The sequence below is a fragment of the Dendrobates tinctorius genome, unplaced genomic scaffold (assembly GCF_039654945.1).
Source record: "Dendrobates tinctorius isolate UK_male_01 unplaced genomic scaffold, ASM3965494v1 ptg000011l, whole genome shotgun sequence".
Lineage (NCBI taxonomy): Eukaryota > Metazoa > Chordata > Amphibia > Anura > Dendrobatidae > Dendrobates > Dendrobates tinctorius.
Genome location: NW_027361679.1, coordinates 118501876 through 118525761, shown reverse-complemented (window position 1 = coordinate 118525761; position 23886 = coordinate 118501876). Strand labels below are relative to the sequence as shown.

The 23886-nt window shown below is 44.5% G+C and overlaps 1 protein-coding gene across 2 annotated transcripts in view; it reads right to left on the bottom strand.

The window, feature by feature from the left end:
• Nucleotides 1–1885: 1885 nt before the first annotated feature.
• The window catches only part of KISS1R (KISS1 receptor), a 291499-nt gene continuing 269498 nt past the window's right edge, over nt 1886–23886 (bottom strand). Inside the window, exon 5 of one of the 2 annotated variants that reach the window (XM_073546900.1) lies at nt 1886–2374. In XM_073546900.1, the coding sequence (XP_073403001.1) occupies nt 2018–2374 (357 nt within the window). In that variant the 3' untranslated portion in view covers nt 1886–2017. The remainder of the gene's footprint in view (nt 2375–23886) is intronic. The other variant, XR_012220476.1, reaches the window with a different exon arrangement.

Genomic DNA, 23886 nt, shown 5'->3' with positions numbered 1-23886 from the left:
AATGTACCAAAAATACCAGCAGAGAGATGGTACTGTATGAGGAGCGTCCAGCTGTGTAAGGTGTATTAAAAAAATTAAATCTACGTAAATATTTTGTTAGTCACAGACGCTCCCACAGTATGTATTGGACCGTAATCCAACAAGCAGATATGCAGAACTGTATCAGAAGTGTACAGCTGTATACGTTTTTTGTGTAACTAACAATCTCCCTATACTTTATGTATTTACGGAGTGTCACACACACACGCGCTGACTATGTATAGATGTGATTGTAATGCGAACGGCATATACAATACTGTTTGAGAATTGGACATCTCTATACAGTGTGTGAATGGAAAATTATCAATCTCCATCTAATTTTATACGGACTGACACATGCTGTCTCTGTCTAGTTTAGACTGTGATCAAAACTCCTCGGCTTTTTTTCAGAGTCACACACAGATAGCTTCTATTTGTCCGTGATACAAGGCGATACACGGTAGTGTGTGAGGAGCGTACACCGCTACACGGTGTCTGTATGGAAAATTGTCAGTCTCCATCTATTTGTATAGGGACTGACACACGCTGTCTCTGTCTAGTTTTGACCATAATCAAACAGCAGATATACGAAACTGTTTGAAAAGCGGACAGCTCTCTAAGGTGTAGGTCTGGAAAAACAGAAAAACTCCTCGGCTTTTTCTTCCAGAGTCACACCCAGATAGCTTCTATTTGTCCGTGATATCTGCAGGTACACAGTAGTGTGTGAGGAGCGTACACCGCTTTACGATGTGTGAAAAAAAGAACGCTCTGTAAATCACCAGGACAAAATAATAAAAGTTGGAGTGCTTTGAAAAAAGCAGTTTGAACAGCAGTGTGCACACAGCAATGCAGCTAGCAGGTAGCCTTAAAAGGCAACCTAATCACCACCAGCGCTGCTGCACACAGCAAAAATCCTCCCCTTTCACTGCACACTAAAGGGGGTTTTACACATAGCGATATCGCTAACAATATCGCTAAAGCATCACCGATTTGGTTACGCAGCAGCGATATCGCTAGCGATACCGCTATGTGTGATATTTACCTCCGACCGGCTCCCCCGCTGTCCATCGCTGATCGCGCGAGATCGCGCAGCTCCATTTCTCATCGGGTGCTTCCTGCTGGGCTTCCTGCTGGCGCCGACGAGCGACGCGTGGACGCGGGCGGGAGGACGTCAGGATCGCCACGTCTGAAAGGTAAGTAACGACCGCTAAATCGCTGCTGCATCGCTGTGAGATCTGCCTGTGTGGCAGCTCACTAGTGACCAGTAAGTGATGCACCAGCGATCCTGACCGGGTCGTATCGTTATCGGGATCGCTGGTGCATCACTAAATGTAAAGGGGCCTTAACTGTACAGTGAAAAGCGCCATCTCCCTGTTCAGAATCAGCAGCAGCACCTCTCCCTATTCTAAGATCGGCAGAAGTAAGATGGCGGTCACAGCCTTTTATACCCACTGTGACACCACACAAAGCCAGCCAATCACTTCAATGCCCTTCTCTAAGATAGTGGTGGCCACTGCCCATGTCATCGCATTGCCACAGTGTGCGTCCTCCATCATTGGCTGAGAAAAGACGCTGGAAGCATTATTTGAAATGCGACTTTGGCACTCTGATCGGCGACCTTATGGCCGACCTCACGCTATGGTCGGGTTTCAATCGGCGAAACCCGACTTTAGCTAAAGTTGGCTATTTTTGAATTTGACCGACCCGTTTTGCTCAACTCTACTTATCACTAGTTAGGAGTCCAATTTTTTACCTTTTGAGACCCTTTTTCAGTAGAGTGTACCAGAAATCCACATAAATTCCTCTTCTGATTGTTAAAAAGGATCATTGTCCTATACACCCTTTCATCCAGGAACACCATGCAGAGTTCATTGATAACTAAGGCTTTTAATATTAACATGTAATATCTGCTAACATTGCTTCCCGAGACTCTAATATGACCATTTTTTAGGTAGATGCAATCCAAATAATGTCTTTGATGTGGTGTTTGTTCAGTCTTCTAAGTTCCAGAGGAGACAAAATGCATCTCTGTGTTGGCATTAGCATTAGCTACCCCAGTGCTGCCCACTCGTTGGTTGAAGAGGAATGGAAAAACCTTATTGAAGGCTTTACGGAAATTGGCACCCATGAAGGCATAAACAATTGGATTAATAGATGAATTTGTGTAGGACATGCAGTGAGCCCAAATCTTTACTTTGTAGGTGTAATAGTCACGTTTGAAGGAAGTACTAAATGCTTGAAACAGGATGTACAGCTGAATTGGACCCCAACAGACTGTGAAAAGTAAGACTATGACTGCCACCATGCGTGAAATTTTTGTCCTCATTACCTCAGAGCGCTCTGCCAGAAGCTGTATCTGAAAATAAAAGAAAAATCAGAAGTTCAAACAAATGAAGCATAAAAATGCTGTCTGTCAAAAATGAGCATATATACATACTTTCTGGTTTTACTGACTTTTTAGCAATGTCACCTGACCCTAGCAGTAGGACAATTTATAAGTTAACAGAGAGATTAACCTCTTTACCCCCAAGGGTGGTTTGCATGTTCATGACCGGGCCAATTTTTACAATTCTGACCACTTTCCCTTTATGAGGTAATAACTATGGAACGCTTCCATGGATCGCAGTGATTCTGATATTGTTTTCTCATGACATATTGTACTTCATGTTAGTGGTAAAATATCATTGATATAACTTGTGTTTATTGGTGAAAAAAGCTGAAATTTGGTGAAAATTTTGAAAATTTTGAAAATTTTGCAATTTTCCAACTTTTATGCCCTTAAATCACAGAGATATGGCACACAAAAAACTTAATAAATAACATTTCCCACATGTTTACTTTACATCAGCACAATTTTGGAACTAAAAATTTTTTTGTTAGGAAGTTATAAGGGTTAAAATTTGACCAGTGATTTCTCATTTTTGCAACACCATTTTATTTTTACGGACCACATCACATTTGAAGTCACTTTGAGGGGTCTATATGATAGAAAATACCCAAAAGTGACACCATTCTAAAAACGGCACTCCTCAAGGTGCTCAAAACCACATTCAAGAAGTTTATTAACCCTTCAGGTGCTTCACAGGAATTTTTTGAATGTTTAAAAAAATGAACATTTAACTTTTTTTTCACAAAAAAATTACTTCAGGTCCAATTTTTTTTATTTTACCAAGGGTAACAGGAGAAATTGGATTAGAAAGGTTATTGTGCAATTTGTTCTGAGTACGCTGATACCTGATATGTGGGAGAGAACCACTGTTTCAGCGCATGGCAGAACTCAGAAGGGAAGGAGCGCCGTTTGACTTTTTCAATGCAAAATTGGCTGGAAGCTGGGAAGGGAAGTAGTGATGTTTTGGAATGCAGACTTTGATGGTCTGCGGGTGTCATGTTGCCTTTGGAGAGCCCCTGATGTACCTAAACTGTGGAAACCCCCCACAAGTGACCCCATTTTGGAAACTAGACCACCAAGGAACTTATCTAGATGTGTGTTGACCACTTTGAACCCCCAAGTGCTTCACAGAAGTTTATAACGCCCGGGCGTGAAAATAAAAAAATCATATTTTTTCCACAAACATGATCTTTTAGTCCCCAATTTTTTTTTCCCAAGGGTAACAGGAGAAATTGGACACCAAAAGTTGTATTGCAAGTTGTCCTGAGTAGGCTGATACCCAATATGTGGGGGTAAAACACTGTTTGGGCACATGGCAGAACATGGAAGGGAAGGAGCAGCGTTTGACTTTTTGGATGCAGACTTGGCTGGAATTGAGATCAGACGCCATGTTGCGTGGAAATCCCCCAATTCTAACGCCAACCCTAACCCCAACACACCCCTAACCCTAATCTCAGCCCTAACCCTAGCCCTAACCCTAACCCTAATCTCAACCCTAACTCTAATCTCAGCCCTAACCCTAGCCCTAACCCTAACCCTAGGTTTGCATCACCACATTTTGAGAACTTTAATTTTTCCATATTTTGACCCACCGAGTCATGTGAGGTCTTATTTTTTGCGGGACGAGTTGACATTTTTATTTGTACCATTTTCAGGCACGTGACATATTTTGATTGCTTTTTATTCTGATTTTTAGGGCGCAGAATGAACAAAAAATAGCAATTCATGAATTTCTTTTGGGGGGCGTTTACACCGTTCTACATATGGTAAAATTGATAAAGCGGTTTTATTCTTCGGGCCAGTATGATTACAACGATACCTCATTTATGTCTTTTTTATGTTTTGGCACTTTTTATGCAATGAAAACAATTTTATATAAAAAATAATTATTTTTGCATTGCTTTATTCTGCAAGCTATAACTTTTTTATTTTTTCACTGATAACACTGTGTGGCAGCTTGTTTTTTGTGGGACAAGATGCTTCTCTAAGCCCTCGGTAAACTGTGATCATGTTTGATAGCAGTGTTCCAGGGGTTAACGTGCCGGGGGCGGTCCGTGACTACTTCTGACACATAGTGCCAGGTGTCAGGAGTAGTCACGGGAGTGCCGCTGATAGCTTAGACGTACTATCCTGGGTATCCTGGGTATCCGGGTACCATGGATGGGATAGTACGTCTGATGTCTGTAAGGGGTTAAAGGAAACCTGTCACTAGGTTTTCCCCACATAAAGTACTGCCTCCATCATTAAAGGGATTCTCTGAGAAATGTACTAAAATAAATAAATCATACACATTTAAATATTTCACATTTTTTTTAATCCCTTCATATAGCAAAAATGTATTTTAAATGGGTTATCTGGGCTTTTCACATAATCTCAGTACATATCTGGGCTGCAGAATTATGACAATAAGTAATTTACTTTCTGTCACTAGTTTGCACGGTTTTCTAGATATTCTGAACAGAACGTCCAAGGGGGGGGTGTTATGGCATTGAAATGAGAACTAGTCGTAACCTCCTACTCTACTCCAAACATGCCCTCTATAGCAACAACCCCACCCTTTCCCTAACATGATATCACCTGGTCTGCTTGTCCTCAGAAACCAGGTGATATCATGTTAGGGAAAGGGGTTATGTTGTCCCTATTTTCTTGTATTTGATTTAGTGGTAACATGTTGAGAATTTGATGCATACACATGGCATTTATTTTGCCTGTGTATCCCTTATGCAATCACAGTGTTTCCCTATAGGACTTGATATGTAGATATTCTGGTATATTTGTATTAACACCATGATATTATGACAATGAATAAGATTGGGATTGTTAACCTGTGGTGTTAAATCCCAGATATTGAAATTCAGTAGATATTTGTTTTTTGATTAAATGGTTAATTCTGGGGCCCACAGTATTTAACTGTCTATTAATATGACCCATTGTTTTTGTTTGTCTATGTGTGTCTGTGAGTTCAGACATTTTAATTGTTTTTAAACTAAGTGTTTGCTTGTTGTGTTCACTATAATAAAATTTGATTTTTGACTATATTAGTGTATGGTGATCCCTATTTGTGTGCATATACTATTCTCTTAATTTGTTAACGTGTGGCACATGTGTGGCAACCGTGTGCCACCCGTGTGCCACATCAGGACCCCATGGGCGGCTGCCGGGGAAGAAACGCTACTGTAAGCCGCTGTCACCAGGCGGCTGGTGCTGAAGCCGGCTGTCATCCATTCACCCCTGCTCTGCCGTGATCATCATGAGCAGAGGAGAATGAATGAAAAACTGACCTGCTGTGACCTCTCGTCCGTGGGAGAATGCAAGTGATGAGGTCACTGTGTCACAGCTTGAACTTCCGTGACTTCATCACTTGCATTCTTCCACGATCCAGAGGTCACAGCAGGTCTGTTTTTTATTCATTCATTCTCCTTTGCTTGCCAGCAGAGCAGGGGAGAATGAATGACAGCCGGGGAACAGCAGCTTACAGTCGCGCTACTTCCCTGGCGGCCATCCGTGCACACGGAGGACAGTGTACACTGTTCTCAGTGTGCACGTGTGCGGCACATTTTGCGGTCCGTGTGTCCGGGTAAAAACACGTGAAAACACACTGACGTGCATAGACCAGATCAGAAGGATATTGTGCTTTGGCTGAAGGTTATGGCTCCAGTCAGGTATAGGCAGTCCTTTCACGGGAGTGGGGGTAGTGGCAATTAGCAGGCAGGACACGGAAGTGGTAGTCAGGGGTCCCAGGCAGGAAAGGAAAAATCTGGAACATGCTGGCAGTTTAGTGATGACCAGTGCAAATACGGGAACAGCTATAAGTTTAAGCACGTTTGTTCCCACTGTAACGGGAGCTCCCTTGGAGCTTCAAAATGTTTCAAGAAGGGGAAGGGAAAGCCCTTTGTGGGTACCAGTCAAGGGGAGAGCCCAGTGAGACTTCTAGAAGGGTCCCCTTTCTAAATAGGTACCCATATCAGGCGAAGGGTAGTGTTATTCGAAATGATTTTGCTGAAGATTTTATGATTCCTCCTCCCAGTCATGTGGTTCCTTTTTCGGTTAAAAACTTGCGGTCTGCGATGTTACATTCGGAGGTAGTTAATGTTGAATTAAAAAGGGAATTGAAGCTGGGTAGGATGGTGGGTCCATTCCCGAGTGTGCCAGTCACGGGGGTGATTATTTCCCCTTTGGGAATCGTGCCTAAAAAAGAGCGGAACAAATTTCATTTGATTCAGCATTTATCATACCCAAAAAGGCTGTCGGTTAATGATGGTATTGCCCAGGATTTGTGCTCGGTGGAGTATACCTCATTTGATACAGCAGTGCAGTGGGTGCACAGTAATGGCTCAGGGGCTTTGTTAGCAAAACTGACATAGAATCGGCCTTTAGATTACTGCTGGTTCATCCGGCCAGTATTCCATTGTTGGGTTGTTTTTGGAACGGCGGTTACTATCTTGATAGATGTTTGCCAATGGGTTAGAATCATAGAATCATAGAATCGTAGAGTTGGAAGGGACCTCCTGGGCCATCTGGTCCAACCCCCTGCTCAAAGCAGGATTCGCTAAATCATCCCAGTCAGATGTCTGTCCAGCCTCTGTTTGAAGGCTTCCATTGAAGGAGAACTCACCACTTCTCGTGGCAGCCTGTTCCACTCATTGATCACTCTGTCAAAAAGTTTTTTCTAATATCTAATCTGTGTCTCTTCCCATTCAGTTTCATCCCATTGCTTCTAGTCTTTCCTTGTGCAAATGAGAATAAAGTTGATCCTTCTACAATGTGACAGCCCTTTAGATATTTGTAGACAGCTATTAAGTCTCCTCTCAGTCTTCTCTTTTGCAAACTAAACATTCCCAAATCCTGCAACCTTTCCTCATAAGACAGGGTTTGCAGACCGGTCACCATTCTGGTCGCTCTTTTCTGAACTTGCTCCAGTTTGTTGATGTCTTTTTTAAAATGTGGTGCCCAAAACTGGACACAATATTCCAGATGAGGTCTGACCAAAGAGGAGTAGAGGGAAATAATGACTTCACGTGATCTAGACTGTATGCTTCCGTTAATACATCCTAGAATTGCATTTGCCTTTTTTGCTGCTGCATCACACTGTTGACTCATATTCAGTCTGTGATCTATACTTTGCATTTCTCCCTGTTAAAAACCATTCTGTTAGTTGCTGCCCACTTCTCCAGTTTATTTAAATCTTTTTGAATCCTCTCTCTCTCTTCTCTAGTATTAGCTATCCCTCCTAGCTTTGTGTCATCAGCAAATTTAATCAGTTTACCCTCAATTCCTTCATCTAAATCGTTGATAAAGATGTTGAACAATACAGGGCCCAGGACAGAGCCCTGTGGTACCCCACTTGAGACATTCTTCCAACTGGATGTGCAGCCATTTACGACCACTCTTTGGCTCCGATCACTAAGCCAGTTATGAATCCACCTAACAGTTGCCTTGTCCATTCCATACTTAGTCATTTTTTCAATAAGGATTGTATGAGAGACTTTGTCAAATGCTTTGCTGAAGTCAAGATATACTATATCTACAGCATTTCCTTGATCCACCCAATCAGTGATACCGTCATAGAAGGAAATTAAGTTAGTCTGACATGACTTATTAGTTACAAACCCATGCTGACTCTGTTTGATCACTTCATTCTTATCCAGGTATTGACATACATGTTGTTTAATAATTTGTTCAAAGATCTTTCCTGGTATAGAAGTCAGACTCACCGGCCTATAGTTGCCTGGGTCCACCTTCTTCCCCTTTTTGAAGATAGGAACAACATTTGCTCTTCTCCAGTCTTCTGGCACTTCTCCTGTTCTCCAAGAATTTTCAAAGATTATGGAGAGGGGTTCAAAATTTTCTTCTGCTATCTCCTTCAGTACTCTGGGGTGTAATTCATCTGGACCTGGAGACTTGAATTCATTTAGGTTAGCTAAGTGTTTCCTCACTATCTTTCTGTTTATAGATATCCTGGATTCTTCTATTCCCTTAATAGGACAGTGAATAACAGTTGGTGTTACATTTCCTTTCTGAGAGAAAACAGATGCAAAATAGGAATTTAAAAGTTCAGCCTTCTCAACATCCTGTCTTACCATTTCATCATTTTCATCCTGTAAAAATCCTATAGCATCTTTGACTTTTTTTACTTTTGACATATCCCCAAAATCCTTTATTATTGCTTTTGACATCTCTTGCAAGCCTCAATTCATTTTCAGCTTTAGCTAATCTGATTTGTGCCCTGCAGGTTCTGCAGATAGCATTATATTCTTCTTTAGATATGCCTCCCTCTTTCCATTTTATAAACATTTTTTTCTTCCTTTTTAGCATGTGCTTAAGTTCTGTGTTCACCCATCCTGGTTTCCTTAAATGCTTCCTATTCTTCCCTCTTTTCGGAATTGTTAACAACTGTGCTTTGAGAATTTCATTTTTCAAGATTTCCCATCCTTCCTGGACATTTTTGTCTTTAAGGATATCCAGCCATTGGATCCCTCCAATTATCTTTCTGAATCCCTTAAAATCTGCCTTTCTGAAATCTAACCTTGACGTCTGAGTCTTCACAGGTCTTCCGCCTCTAGTTATCCAAAATTCTAAAATAGCATGGTCGCTACCTCCTAGGGTTCCAGCCACTTTTACCTCCTCAACCATTTCCTCCCTGTTTATAAGGATTAGATCCAAGGTAGCAGTTCCCCTTGTTTTCTCCCCTACCTTTTGGAAGATAAAGTTGTCAGCTAGAGAGGATAAGAATTTCCTTGACCTGTTAGTTTTGCCTGAGAGAGATTCCCAACAAATGTCTGGATAGTTGAAATCTCCCATGACAACTATGTCATATTTTTTGGAGAACTTGGCCATTTGATGCATAAAGAGTTCATCCATATCTTCAGCTTGCACAGGCGGCCTGTAGTAAATGCCTACAATGGTGTCCTTTCCATTGTTCTGTCCTTGTATTCTTACCCAAACAGTTTCCACAGAACTCCCAGTCTCTGAAGCTTCAATCTCTGTGCAGATATACGCGTTTCTAACATACAATGCGACACCTCCTCCTCGTTTATCAAGTCTGTTTCTTGCAAATAAGTTGTATCCTTCTAGTCTTGTATTCCAATCATGTGTATTGTCCCACCAAGTTTCAGTGATTCCAATGACATCATATTTCTTTTCCTGTGTTAGTAGTTCCAATTCTCCTTGTTTGTTGCCCATGCTTTGTGCATTAGTATAGAAACATTTTAGTTTGTGATTGGTTTCTCTTTCTCCAATATTTTTATTAATTAGATTCTTTCGTCTTTGTTCTTCCTTTCCACTTCTAATAGCAGAGTTCTCAATAGCATTTGTCAGGTGTATGGCTTTTTCTGGTCTTTTTCTTCCCTTCCCATGTTGTTCTAGTTTAAAGCTCTCCTTACAAGTGTAGCAAGGCGACTTCCAAATACATGCTTTCCAGTCTTCGTAAGGTGCACCCCATCTCTAGCAAGTAGTCCATCATATAAGTAGTTCACTCCGTGATCCAGAAATCCAAATCATTGCTGACGGCACCATCGACGTAGCCAGTTGTTCACCTGCAGAATCTTATTCCACCTCCTTGTTCCATGGCCATCCACTGGGAGGATGGAAGAGAAGACCACCTGCGCTCCCAGTTCTTTCACTTTCTTGCCTAAGTCTTCAAAGTCTCTGCAGATGGTTTCCAGGTCGTTTCTTGCGGTGTCATTTGTCCCCACATGTAGTAGCAGGAATGGGTAGTCATCTGTAGGTCTGAAGAGTCCTGATATCCTGTCAGACACATCTTTAATTTTTGCACCTGGAAGACAGCACATTTCTCTTGAGGTTATATCCGGTCTGCAGATAGCGGCCTCTGTTCCTCTCAACAGGGAATCCCCCATGACCACCACTCTCCGTTTCTTCTTCACAACATTTTTCTTTCTCCATCCAGGAGGACTCTGAAGGCGTACAAGGTTGCTGTTTGTTGGCAAAGTCTTATCCTGATGTATTTCTTCATCGTTTTCCTGCGTGAGAGCCTGGTACTGGTTTCTGAGCAGTATGGGTGCTGACCGCCTCCCGATCCTCCTGCTTCTCTGGGTCACATGTCTCCATTCCTCTGTTTCTTCAGGTGCACTTCGAATTTCTTCTCTTTCTGTAACATGAAGAGATAATTCTGCTCTGTCTAAGAACTCTTCACCTTCCTTAATGATCTTCAACGTAGCTAACCTCTCTTCGAGATTTTGCAACTTTTCCTCCAACAGGGACACAAGCTTGCATTTGTGGCATGTGAAGTTTGGCTTTTCCACTGGTAAGTCTGTGAACATGTAGCAAGAAATGCAGCTCACCAAATGGCTCCTGGCCTCTTCCATCTTGAGATTTCTTAAAAACAATGAAAGATTAGCCAAAATTTGCGCGCCGACCGGCGCGCGGTTTTTCCGATTTCCTCTTTTCACTTATCCCAGAAGGCACTGGGAATATGCAAATGATCTCCTCAAGACTCTTCCCCTGGTTTTCCGATTTCCTCTTTTCAGCTGCAACGGCCAAACCCCAGTGATCGTTGAGCTCGCGGAGACTCTTCACTTATCCCAGAAGGCACTGGGAATATGCAAATGATCTCCTCAAGACTCTTCCCCTGGTTTTCCGATTTCCTCTTTTCAGCTGCAACGGCCAAAACCCAGTGATCGTTGAGCTCGCGGAGACTCTTCACTTATCCCAGAAGGCACTGGGAATATGCAAATGATCTCCTCAAGACTCTTCCCCTGGTTTTCCGATTTCCTCTTTTCAGCTGCAACGGCCAAACCCCAGTGATCGTTGAGCTCGGAGACTCTTCACTTATCCCAGAAGGCACTGGGAATATGCAAATGATCTCCTCAAGACTCTTCCCCTGGTTGCGCAATTTCTTGTTCATTGAGACTGTTAGTTCCTTTCTGGAGTGGGTTGTGAGGGATGTTGCAGGCATGCAATCTATCAACCATTACTTGGATGATTTTCTTTTTATAGGTCCCTTGGATTCTTTGTTGTGTGGGTATGCGTTGGCCGCCATGGTGTGGGTGGTAGAGCGTTTTGGTGTGCGGTTGGCAATGGAGAAGACTGAAGGCCCTAGTACCATTATAAGTTTCTTGGGTATAATAATTGATTCAGAAAGGATGGAGTGTTGCTTACCAGAGATCAAATTGTCGTTGCTTAGACAGGAGGTGAATAGGATGAGAAAACTATGGAAAGTGACGTTGAAAGAGTTGCAGTCGTTGTTGGGCAGATTGAATTTTGCATGCAGGATCATGCCCATGGGTCGAATATTTTGCTGAAGGCTGTCTGGGGATGATTGCAGGAGTGATGGCTGAGCACAATTTAATTTGTTTGAATAAGCAGCATAGGGAGGATTTGATCGTGTGGCAGTTACAATGGTCGGTCGTTGATGCAGAGGGAGACCTTGAGCAACTTTGACTAAGATTTACACAGACGCAGCGGGCAGTTTTGGTTACAGGGCCTATTGTAAAGGGAGGTGGAGTGTTGCGCATTGTCCAGACGCATGGAAGGCATCGGGCCTTACCAAAAACCTGGCCTTGTTAGAATTGTTTCCAATTGTCATAGCGGTTTCAGTCTGGGGTGCAATATTTAGAAACCGGAGAGTTAGATTTCATTGTGACAATTCGAGTGTAGTTTCAGTAATTAACAGCTTGTCAGCTTCATCTCCCCCTGTGATTAGGTTAGTTAGGGTTTTGGTTGAATGCTTGGATTTCTGCGGCGCATGTGCCGGGTGTACAAAACTCAATAGCGGATGCTTTGTCTCATTTTCAGTGGGAGCGTTTTCGAGAGTTGGTGCCAGGAGTGTTTTCAGTTTATCACGGTCTTGAAGAAGGGACTGCTAGAGTTGGGTCTTCCACCTGGGTATGTATGGGTCGCATTCTTTTAGGATCGGGGCTGCTTCAGAGGCTGATAATCTTGGTTTTGATGCAGATGCGATCAGGAGAATTGGCAGGTGGAGTTATGATCGTTATTTATTGTATGTACATCATTAATTATGATGGTAGAATGTTAGGAAATTGGTTTGCAAATTGCTTGTTGTATGTATTTTCAGGTGGCGACCCCTTACTAGCCTGGATCTTTGGACACTCGTACGTGCATTGGGGGGTGCTGCAAGCTGACGTAAGGCCAGATGGTAGGCAATTGGGTTTTAAGAGGGAGCAGGTGGTGATTTGTTGGTTAGGACTTAGAGGGATGGTTTGGAATAGGGTCCTACCAGAGTATTCCAGGGCAACTCACGTGAATAGATCACCTGACATTCTTGTTATGCATGCGGGCGGTAATGATTTAGGGGTTAGGCCTGTTAGGGAATTAATCAGGGACATACGCTTTGACTTTCTGAGGTTGTGGACGTCTTTTCCGGGTGTGTTGACTGTGTGGTCGGATATTGTACGTAGACAAAAGTGGAGACAGGCTAGGTATTTAAAAGGGAATAATAGGGCTAGGGTGAAATTAAATAGGGCAGTATTGGGTTTTGTATCCAGGAATGGGGGTTTCAGCGTCAGGCATTTTGAATTGGAATCGGGTGTTGGTAATTTTTGGTTGGAAGATGGGGTTCATTTAAATGCGATAGGAATTGATTTGTGGGCATTGGCAATACAGGAAGGGATTGCAAGGGTATTGGTGGCTTTGGGGCACTCACAAGCCTGAGGTAGTCAGGGCTGCTCGTGGTTGGCGGGGGGTGTGGTTCTTGGAGTTGACGCTGATTGGTCGGGGAAGGAATTGTAAGTAAAATTCCAGGCAGTTTGAAATGGTGTGGGGTTGATTAGTTATGGGCTCTGGATAGGGTTTTACCCCAGGAGTTTTGGTGGTTAGTCTTCCCGGAATGGGATGAACAGTGCCCTCGAGCTGGTGATGGATGGCTAACATGGTGGTCGAGATTCATTTGTTTTGCCAGATTTTAAGCCAGATCTTTTAGCTCTAAGAACCCTCCCCTCATATTTTACATACCGATTATATTATTAATTTTTGTTATATGTTATTGGTTGTTAATAAAATTGGCCGCTGTGGCCAAAATTATCCTAAGAAGTTAAGTTGTAGTGTTTTTATTTAAAGGTTTGGCGTGTTGGTGCGGATGGGGTTCGGATTGGGGTTGCCGAGGGGAGAAACCGTACTCGCCATACGCAGTCAAGATGGGGGTGGGAGTAGGGCACAGCCTGAGGAAAGCCCCGCATAACTGCGATGGGCTGGGAGGTTTTTTCAAACTTGTTATTGTCTCTGAAGATGTGACTGGTTAAAAAGGGGGAGTGGGAGGAGTTTTAGGAGGGGGCTGCTAGGGGTAGTGGGAAGAAAGTGCGGGAAAACCGCCATTCCAACCTGGGAGCCAAGACTGAAAGAACCACCCACCCTTCCCTGTCTGGTGTGGTACATGGCAAGTGGACAGGTTGCATAAAAAAAACCAAGAAATTGAAAGATGAGCAGGCGCGTATGTAGGTATAGCACATGTAGATGAATGTATTATATATATATATATATATAATTTTGCATGTTTTTGTCAGTGGCAGGGTTGGCGGGGGTGGGGTTCTTGGAGTTGACGTTGATTCGTCAGGGAAGGAATTGTAAGTAAAATTCCAGGCAGTTTGAAATGTTTTGGGGTTGATCTGGCATTTGGTTATGGGCTCTGGACAGGGATGTACCCCGGGAGTTTTGGTGGTTACTCTTCCTGGAGCGGGATGTACAGTGCCCTCGAGCTGGTGATGGACGGCTGAGGATAACATGATGGTCAAATTTCATTTGTTTTGCCAGATTTTAAGCCAGATCTTTTAGCTCCAAGAACCCTCCCCTCATATTGTTATATGCTGTTGTTTGTTAAAAAAATTGGCCGCTGTGGTCTAAATTATCCAAAGAAGTTAAATTGTAGCGTTTTTATTTAAAGGGTTGGCATGCTGGTGCGACTGGGGTTTGGATTGGGGTTGCCAAGGGGAGAAACCGTACTCGACATACTTGGTCATGATACCTGCGTTTTGGCAGCATTTTTTCAACACCTATTCAAGCCAATGGGTGAAAAACGCTGCAAAAATGCTGAAAGGAGTGACATGCTCTATGTCCAAAAAAAGCAGCAAAGCACAAAATCCTGATGACAAAAAAAACAATGTGTGCGCATGAGATTTCTGAAATCACATAGACTTTCCTGGTACAGTAAAAGGCAGCAGAAAATTAGCATAAAAAATGCAGCAAAAACGCCCAGTGTGAACATACCCTTAAGGAGAAAATGAACTCCTTTCTTTAGTTGGCTGACATTGAACATCCATCTCCATCAGCCTGACAGTTTTAGTGAGTCTGTCTTTTGCTTCACGCAGTCAGTACTACTACAAGGCCTGACAGTTGCAGTGTTTAAAATCCTAGCAGGACAGCTAGGAAGCAAAACAAGCGTAAAATAGGTAACTGGTCTTAATTGGTAAACAACGAAGGGATGCAAGAGTATACACTCACGTTGTATGGTTGCAAGTTTGCACCCATTCAAATAGCAAAAGATAGCTGCTGCAGGACATGGGTTGTCAGACCAAAATAATGCTGTTTCAGGAAAGATTTGTGTGGACTGCGCTGCTGATGGAATTCCAGGACATCATGTAATCATATATTAAATTTATAAAATAGTTGTAAGTCAACACATTTCAAAGTTATCCTTGACTTCTTCTACAGGACATAACCTAATAGATGCTTAGTATACCTCTGGGGGTTATATATGTGGTCTTTTGGAAAAAAAAAACGCTAAGTAGGGGCACATGATTTGTCAACGTTCAGTTAAACGTCCGTTTGAACAAGGTCATGTTAAGATATTAAAAAATAGATAAAACATTGAATGCATTAAAATAAATTCCTAAGAGTATGTGTGTAACACGTAAAAAATAAAATTGACTGGGAAAAAGAAAGAAAAAAAGATGAAAGAACAATAAATGTAACTTGTCAGTCCAAAAAATACATATTTCATTGGCTCTGTGAACTGCTGACAGGTTGTTTCCAGAACAGGAGTGATTTGTTTCATTGCTATGTGCCACCTGGAGGTTCAATGGACACACAAAGCAAAAGGGGAATTAGCATTTTATTTGAATAAAAACAACGAGGTGATGTTCCGATAAACTTAAGAACCACTAGGACTCTAAAAATGGTTTTTGTTTTTCTACTTTGTAAATTGGAGCAAAGAAAAAGATAAATAAAAACAGAAACTGGAGTAGAGATGAATAATTATTTGCATTAACTGTATTTAGAGTGTGGCATTTAAAATTATTCATGAAAATAGTGATCACTAGTGTTGAGCGATACCATCTGATATCGTGAAATATCGGATCGGATTGGATCGGACCGATACCCAAAAATTATCGGGTATAGCCGATTCCGATACCGGAAACCAATGCAAGTCAATGGGACAGAAATATCGGAATTAAAAAAAACCCTTTCTTTCCTTGTAGGTTAATTCTACATGAAGAAAAACAACTAAGAATAATGTAGAATGTATTGGGGGAGGTGGAGGAGACATTAAAGGCATAGAGGTTTAGCCCAATCAAATGGAATAGCAGGAATAAAATTTTTTTTTTAAAGACGTTCGGAGTTACAAAGATATTGACTATGTTAACCTTTTATATATTTTGTCAGATATGTATGTTTCACTACTTCCATGCTCTTCACCTTCTTTTTTACTTCTTCCACACTTTCACCTTCATGATCCTCAGCAGCAGCAGCATCTTTTTTATCAACTTCTTCTTCACCTTATTCATCTTCTTCTTCACCTTCTTCCTATTATTCTTTTTTCACATTCTTCATATTCTTCTTATTCAACTATTATTCTTCTTCATATTCTACTTCTTCATCTTCTTCCTATTCTTCTTCTTCATCATATTCTTATTTGTGACAGGCATTCCTGTAGTTGTTATCTATAAAAGTTTGAAGATTACACCTTCCGTTCTGCCTGTCACAAAAGATTTACAACAGGATTTGTCCGCGTTCAGTTTGGCCTGCAGCAGCAGGCATTTTCCAGGGGCACCACGAGGAGGAATGGACTCACCCCCATACACTGCTTAGTCTTCTTCTGCTTATAATTTAGATAATATCTTTTGCTCTGATTTTTAGTCTTATGCTTAATGTTCTTCTGCTTTTGGTTCTTCTGCTTTTTGTTCTTCTGCTTCTTGGTCTTCTGTCTCTTGTTGTTCTGTATCTTGGTGCTTGTCTTCATGTTCTTTGTCCTCTTGGTCATCTTCTTCATGGTCATCTTTTTGGTCTTCTTCGGGGTGGTCTTCCAGGTCGTCGTCTTCAGGGTCATCATTTTCGTGGTCGTCGTCTTCTTCGGGGTGGTCATCAGGGTCGTCGTCTTCAGGGTCGTCGTCAGGGAGATCCAGAGTGATAACCAAAAACCATTTCCAAAAGCTTGAACTTGGAAAAGTAGCAGAAGGTACAAGAAGGCTGAGGAACTGCCGAGAACCAGCTGACGCTACTGGAACCTGGATGGGTAGCAGAAGGAACAAGAGAGAATGGCACAACCGTGGACCAGCTGACGGTGCTGGAACACAGTTACTAAGCAGGAGGTACCTGTGCTAGAAAGCACTACCAAGAACCAGCAGACGTTGCTGGAATCCGGATACCGAGAAGGAGGCACCTCAGCCAAAGGCACTGCCGAGAACCAGCTGATGGAAGTCAGCTACTAGTAGTGGGAATGTGGACAGAGCAGGAGACATTGCCGGACACACATCAGGGGATCAACTGACGTTACTGAGCCCCAGTAACACAGGAACAAGTGTTGATAGTGCAGACGGCACTTCTGAGCAGCAACTGGTGGTGTTGGAGGACAGGGTAAATACTAGAGACAGTGGAGCCAGAGGCCTAATTGGAGCACAGTTAAAAATCAGTAGTAGTGTGAATGTGGAGGCAGCAGTAGACATTGCCGGACACACAGCAGGGGAGCAGCTAGCGTTACTGAGCCCCACTAACACTGAAGCATGTGTTTTTCTCTGTGCAGACGGCACTTTTGAGTAGCAACTGGCTGTGTTGGAGCCCAGGGTCATCAGGGTTTAGGCTGAGGCCTACTTGGAGCAAGTTTAATATCTGATGCAGGGTGAATGTGGAGGGAGCAGGAGATATTGCCGTCCACAGCAGGGGAGCAGCTGGCGTTACTGAACCCCACTAACACAGGAGCTAGTTTTTTTTTTCTGTGCAGATGGCTCTTCTGAGCAACAACTGGCAGTGTTGGAGCCCAGGATCAATCATGGAGTACGCTGAGGCCTACTTGGAGCAAGTGTAAAATCTGATGTAGTTTGAATGTCGAGGGAGCAGGAGATATTGCCGGACAGACAGCAGGGGAGCAGCTAGCGTTACTGAACCCCACTAACACAGGAGCTAGTGTTTTTCTCTGTGCAGACGGCACTTCTGAGTAACAACTGGTGGTGTTGGAGCCCATGGTCAGTCATGGAGTACGCTGAGGCCTACTTGGAGCAAGTTTAATATCTGATGTAGTTTGAATGTGGAGGCAGCAGGAAACTTTGCCGGACACACAGCAGTGGAGCAGCTGGCGTTACTGAACCTCACTAACACAGGAGCTAGTGTTTTTCTCTGTGCAGACGGCACTTCTGAGCAACAACTGGCAGTGTTGAAGCCCAGGATCAATCATGGAGTACGCTGAGTCCTACTTGGAGCAAGTTTAAAATCTGATGTAGTGTGATTTTGGAGGGAGCAGGAGATATTGCCGGACACACAGCAGGGGAGCAGCTGACGTTACTGAACCCCACTGACACAGGAGCTAGTGTTTTTTTCTGTGCAGACGGCACTTCTGAGCAACAACTGGCGGTGTTGGAGCCCAGTGATTACAGTTCAGGTGGTAGAAACATGAACACAACTGGAGACCTGGATACTGTTGCCAACCAATTATTTATTATGGAAGAGGACTGGCAAATTTCAGCGAGATCCAGGCCTTGTTCATTTTCAGAAAAGTAAGCCGGTCACCGTTATTGGAGGATAGTCGCGTGCGATGGTCTGTTAGTACACCACCTGCGGCACTAAAGACGTGTTCCGATAGTACACTGGCAGCAGGGCAAGCCAGCACCTCCAATACATACTGGTTGAGCTCTGGCCATGTATCCAGCTTAGAGACCCAAAACTTGAAGGGGGAAGAGCCATCTGGGAGTACACTGACAGGGCAAGACATATAGTCTGTCACCATCTGACGGAAACGTTGCCTCCTGCTGACTGGAGCCGTTTGTGATGGTGTAGACATTTGTGGCGGGCACACAAAACTTTGCCACATTTGGGCCATACTGGTCTTGCCTTGTGCTGAGGCGTTGCCTCTGCTCCCTCTTTGTGCAGAGCTTCCTCCACTGCCTCGACGCACAGAGCTGCTTTGTAAAGCACTAGCAGCACTGCTCTCGGGTGGAATGGAGAACATGATGGAATGCACCAGTGTGTCTTGGTACTCTGGCATTTTACGCTCCCGGTTCAACGGTGTTATGAGGCTTTGTAAGTTGTCCCGGTAGCGAGGATCTAGGAGGGTGTACACCCAATAATCAGCCGTGTTGAGAATGTGGGCGATGCGACGGTCGTTTCTCATGCACTGCAGCATGAAATCAACCATGTGCTGCAGACTCCCAACTGCCCAAGAAACGCTGTCCCCTGCTTGAGGCGTCATCTCTGCCTGCTCTGCATCACCCCACCCTTGCTGCACATACTGACTACTAGAGCATTGTGTACCTCACTCCTCTGGAGAGATGTCTTCCTCCTCCATTGACTCCTCCTCATCCTCCTCACAAAGTGTCCCCTGCCTAGGCCTTTGTGAGGAACCACGTTGTGCAGACTGTCCAGAAGCAGATGGCATTTGTGACTCCTCATCCTCCACCTCTTCCAAAACCTCCTCCCTTAGTGCTTGCAGTGTTTTTTGAAGCAGGCAGATAAGGAGGACAGTCATGCTGACTAGTGCATCATCTGCACTCGCCATCCACGTGGAATCATTGAAGGCACGCAAAACGAGGCAGATGTCCTTCAGAGAGGCCCATTCAGTGGTGCTGAAGTGTGACCAGCGCACAGTGCGACTTGTTTGCGCCTGATGCAGCTGGTACTCCATTACTGCTGCATGCTGCTCACACAACCGTTCCAACATATGTAACGTTGAATTCCACCTGGTGGGTAGGTCACATATGATGCGATGTTCCGGAAGGCGGAATCGGCGCTGCAGAGCTGCAATGCGCGATCTTGCCATGCTGGAACGCCGCAAGTGAGCGCCCTCTATGCAGACCTTGTGCAGCAGTGCATCAAGATCTGGATAGTCCCTCAGAAAGCTCTGCACAACCAAGTTGAGCACATGTGACAGACATGGGATGTGTGTGAGGTTGCCTAGGCCCAGAGCTGCCACCAGATTTCGGCCATTGTCACACACTACCAAGCCTGACTGGAGATTCGCTGGCACAAACCACACGTCGCTCTCCTGCTTGATGGCATTCCAGAGCTCCTGCACTGTGTGGCTTCGATTCCCCAAAGAAATTAATTTCAGTACGGCCTGTTGACGTTTGGCCACGGCTGTGCTCATATCGGTCGTAACAGGCTCCTGCAGCGCTGATTCTGAGGAACTGGAGTATGAGGAGGAGTCAATGTGTACAGACTGGATTCCTGCAATCCTTGGAGTTGGCAGAACACGTACAGTGCCACTCTCAAGATCTGTACCCGGCTCCACAACATTGACCCAATGGGCAGTGAGGGAAAGGTGTCGTCCCTGTCCATGGTTACTGGTCCACGCATCGGTGGTCAGGTGGACCTTGCTACTGACGGCGTTTAGTAGCGCATGTTTAATTTTTCCCTCCACATGCTTTTGCAGGGCAGGGACGGCTTGCCTGCTGAAATAAAAGCAGCTGGGCACGGTGTATTGTGGGACTGCCAATGCCATGAATTTACGGAAGGTATCAGTCTCCACCAGCCTGAATGAGAGCATTTCAAGGGCCAGTAGTTTGGCAATGCCAGCATTCAGAGCCTGTGCTCGGGGATGGTTTGCCGAGTATGCCCACCTTTTCACCCATGTCTGTGCTACCGATGGCTGAAGAGTGGCCTGGGAGTGTGAGGATGACAGGGAACGTGGTGCTGTGGGTGGAATGTCACTGGGTCTCTGGACAACAGTGCCAGAGGTTCTTCCATGGCGATCCTGTGAGGAATCCGAACCAGCTGTGTGTGAGCTGGAGGAAGAGGCTACAACACGAGCTGAAGAGGTGGTAGGTGGTGCTGTAGGTTGGCCAACGTCTTCAGTGTGCCTTTGTAACTCTACCACGTGCTTGAGCCGCACATGTTTCCACATATTTGTGGTATTGAGGTTGCTGGCACTTTTCCCTCTTTTCACTTTCTGATGACACAGCTTGCATTTGACAAAGCAAATGTCATCTGCAACTGTGTCAAAAAAGGACCACGCACTGCAAGTCCTGGGAGCACCTGTTCTGGGTTTTGGAAGAGGAATGCTCCTAACGGGTGCCGAAGTGGAGGCTACAGGCAACCAAGTCTGCCCCCTCCCTCTCCCTCCTGTTTTGGCCTTTCAGGGAATCTCTTCCTCAGAGCTGCTCCCACCACCTTCATGTTCCTCACGCCATGATGGGTCAAGGACCTCATCATCTACACTCCCCTCTTCAAACACCTGCTTCTCCTGGGTAGTCTTGGCAGCACCGTACACACCAGAAAGTGGCACCTGAGTCTCATCATCTGATGCGTACTGAGGTGTGCTGACCATAGGCACTGGCCCACCCGCCTCTTCAGATTCAGAGGGACAAAGCAGTTGCGCATCACTGCATACTCCCTCTTCTTCACATTCTAGAATGCTGCTTGCTGTCCCCCTCTTTCCAAGCCAACAGATTCAGAGAACAGAAGTAGAGAATGAGATGGCTCCTGTACAGGGCTCTCTGACTGCCTGGGCAATTTGGCAGGTGGTGAAGAGACAGAAGGTTGCTCTTCAGTGCTCTGGCCCTGAGAGGATGTGGAAGTCATTGAAGTCGATGCGTTAGCTGCCATACATCCGACAACGGCTTCAATTTGTTCGTCCCGCAGCAGTGGGGTACGGCGAGGTCCTACGAAGCTGCGCATAAAGGACTGTTGCCTGGTAAAACTGGGGGATGCTGAGTCACTGGTGCCTGCAGGCAGGCACAGAATCCCCACGTCCTCTCCCTGCTGAATCCCCACGTCCTCTCCCTGCTGCAACTCCATGCCCACGACCACGTGCCTTACTCCCTGCCTTCTTCATCTTGGTAGACTTATAAAGATAGGCAAAAAAGTACAAAGGGGGGGCTTAGTGTGCTAATTCCTGAACAGCTGCTAACAGGTATAAGAAACACTAATTGTATAAAGTGTGTGGACTACACTTTAATATGAGCTAATGTGGCCTACACAACTGTCATGAGGAGTGTTTGGTGAACTTTATTTACGTGTTTTTTTTTCAAAAAACAAAAAGGATGTGAACAAAGATGTGAAAGCGATAGTATCACAAACTTTTTGGAGCTATTACAATGCAGGAAGGTAACCTACAATGCAATAGATGAGGCTCCAAAACATAGGCTAATACTAATCTGGCTGCAGCTGCAGGGCACAAGCCAGAAAAAAGGCTCCTCTATCTACTCCTATATAGCATTTACAACCAAACAATGTAGATGGATACGGATGGAAGCACACTAATAGGAGCAAAAAATCAGGAAAAATGAGCTGCAATAAAGCAAAAAAAGGACTATGTATGAGGCTGTGACGCACGCTGAGCGGCCTACAACCAGAGGTGGCTGCAGGACACACTACAACGTGAGCTGCACTCACAGACAGAGACCTCTCAGACAGCCGAGAACAGTGCAGATAACTGGGCACTAGCACTGAAAGGCTGCAGAAAGGCTCCGCTGTCTACTCCTATAGTGTTTGCAACCAATGTATATGGATACGGATGGATGCACACTAATAGGAGAATTAATGAAAAATGAGCAGCAATAAAAGAAAAATATGTATGAGGCAGTGACGCACGCTGAGCGGCCTACAACCACAGGTGGCTGCAGGACACACTACACAGCGTGAGCTGCACTCACACAGACCTTGCAGACAGCTGTGAACAGCGCTGCAAGGCAAAAGAAAGCTACAATGATTGATAATGTAGCCTGGGTAAAGCACAATATTATTTGGAAAATCGCTATCTCTAACTGTCCCTCAGAGTCTTGAACAGCAGCCTGTCCCTAACTGAATTCACAGCAGAGTGAACCCTAAATGACGGCGGCAGCGGCTTTTATAGTGCATCATGACATAATTTCAGCAGCCAATCACAGCCATGCCATTAGATAACATGCCTACATGCCTAACAGGATGTTCCCACACTTCTGAGGATTCCTCATTGGCTGAATCAAACTGGCTGATATTCGATATGCTAAAAGTATCGAAACTCCGTATCGGAATTTCGATACCGCGAATATCGGCCGATACCCGATACTTGCGGTATCTGAATGCTCAACACTAGTGATCACCACTTATGAAATTAGACAATTTAACAATATCACGAGATCCCCAGCCTATAACAGGATTATGCCTCTGTAACCAGGGGAACCCCAACACCAGTCCTGCAGGAAGAGTATTCATAACATGACATGAAATTTGTTCCTGGTGCAAAGAAGCCACCTTGAGGAGGAACTCCTCAGAGACAAATTTAGTAACATTTTGAGCCAACGGTGTCTTATCGATGGCAATGATATGGATGGGAGTCTCTAGCCTAACTCTCCCTAACATTACAATAACTTGGACACCAGACTAGAGTCAATTAAGTTCATGAAAGATCCACAGTCCACAAAAGCTGAAATGGATGCGAAACAACCTCCATAACACAGTTCCACCTCTAACAAAACTTTTTGAAATGATGAAAATGGTATCTGAGAGTCTGGGTGACCTCCTCGACAATCACCCAGACTCGGCAGCTTGTTACTCGATTGACAAGAGGGGCAGTCCTTCTTCCAGTGTCCCAGATCTCCACAATAAAAACATAATTTCCCATCACGTCGTCGCTTCCTCTCTTTCTCCTTGAAGTTGGTGGCACCAACCTCCTTAGTCTCCGTGAATGGCATAGCCTAAGACTTGGCAGACAATACAGGAATCTCACACTGGATAACTCCTCTCTCCCGTAACCTCTGGTCCATACGAATGGCATGGGTCATGGCCTCCTCCAGGGAAATGGGTGGCGGATGGAGGGCCAGCGCGTCCTTGAGATGATCGGAAAGTCCTCTCCTGAACTGGCATCTCAAAGCAGAGTCATCCCAAGACACCTCAGTACACCACCATCTAAACTCAGAGCAATACTGTTAAGCAGTGAGTTTACTCTGACAGAGTCCCATGATCATGTCCTCTGCTACCCTGACCCGGTCTGGTTCATCATAAATCAGTCCTAGAGCCTCAAAGAGACTGTCCACAGATGTGCATTCAGGGGCAGAAGCAGGTAAAGAAAAAGCCCAGGTTAGAGGCCCCTCCTGGAGTAATGAAATAATTATCCCCACCCATTGACTAATCTCCAGAGGATCTAGATCTAGGGGAAAAAATAG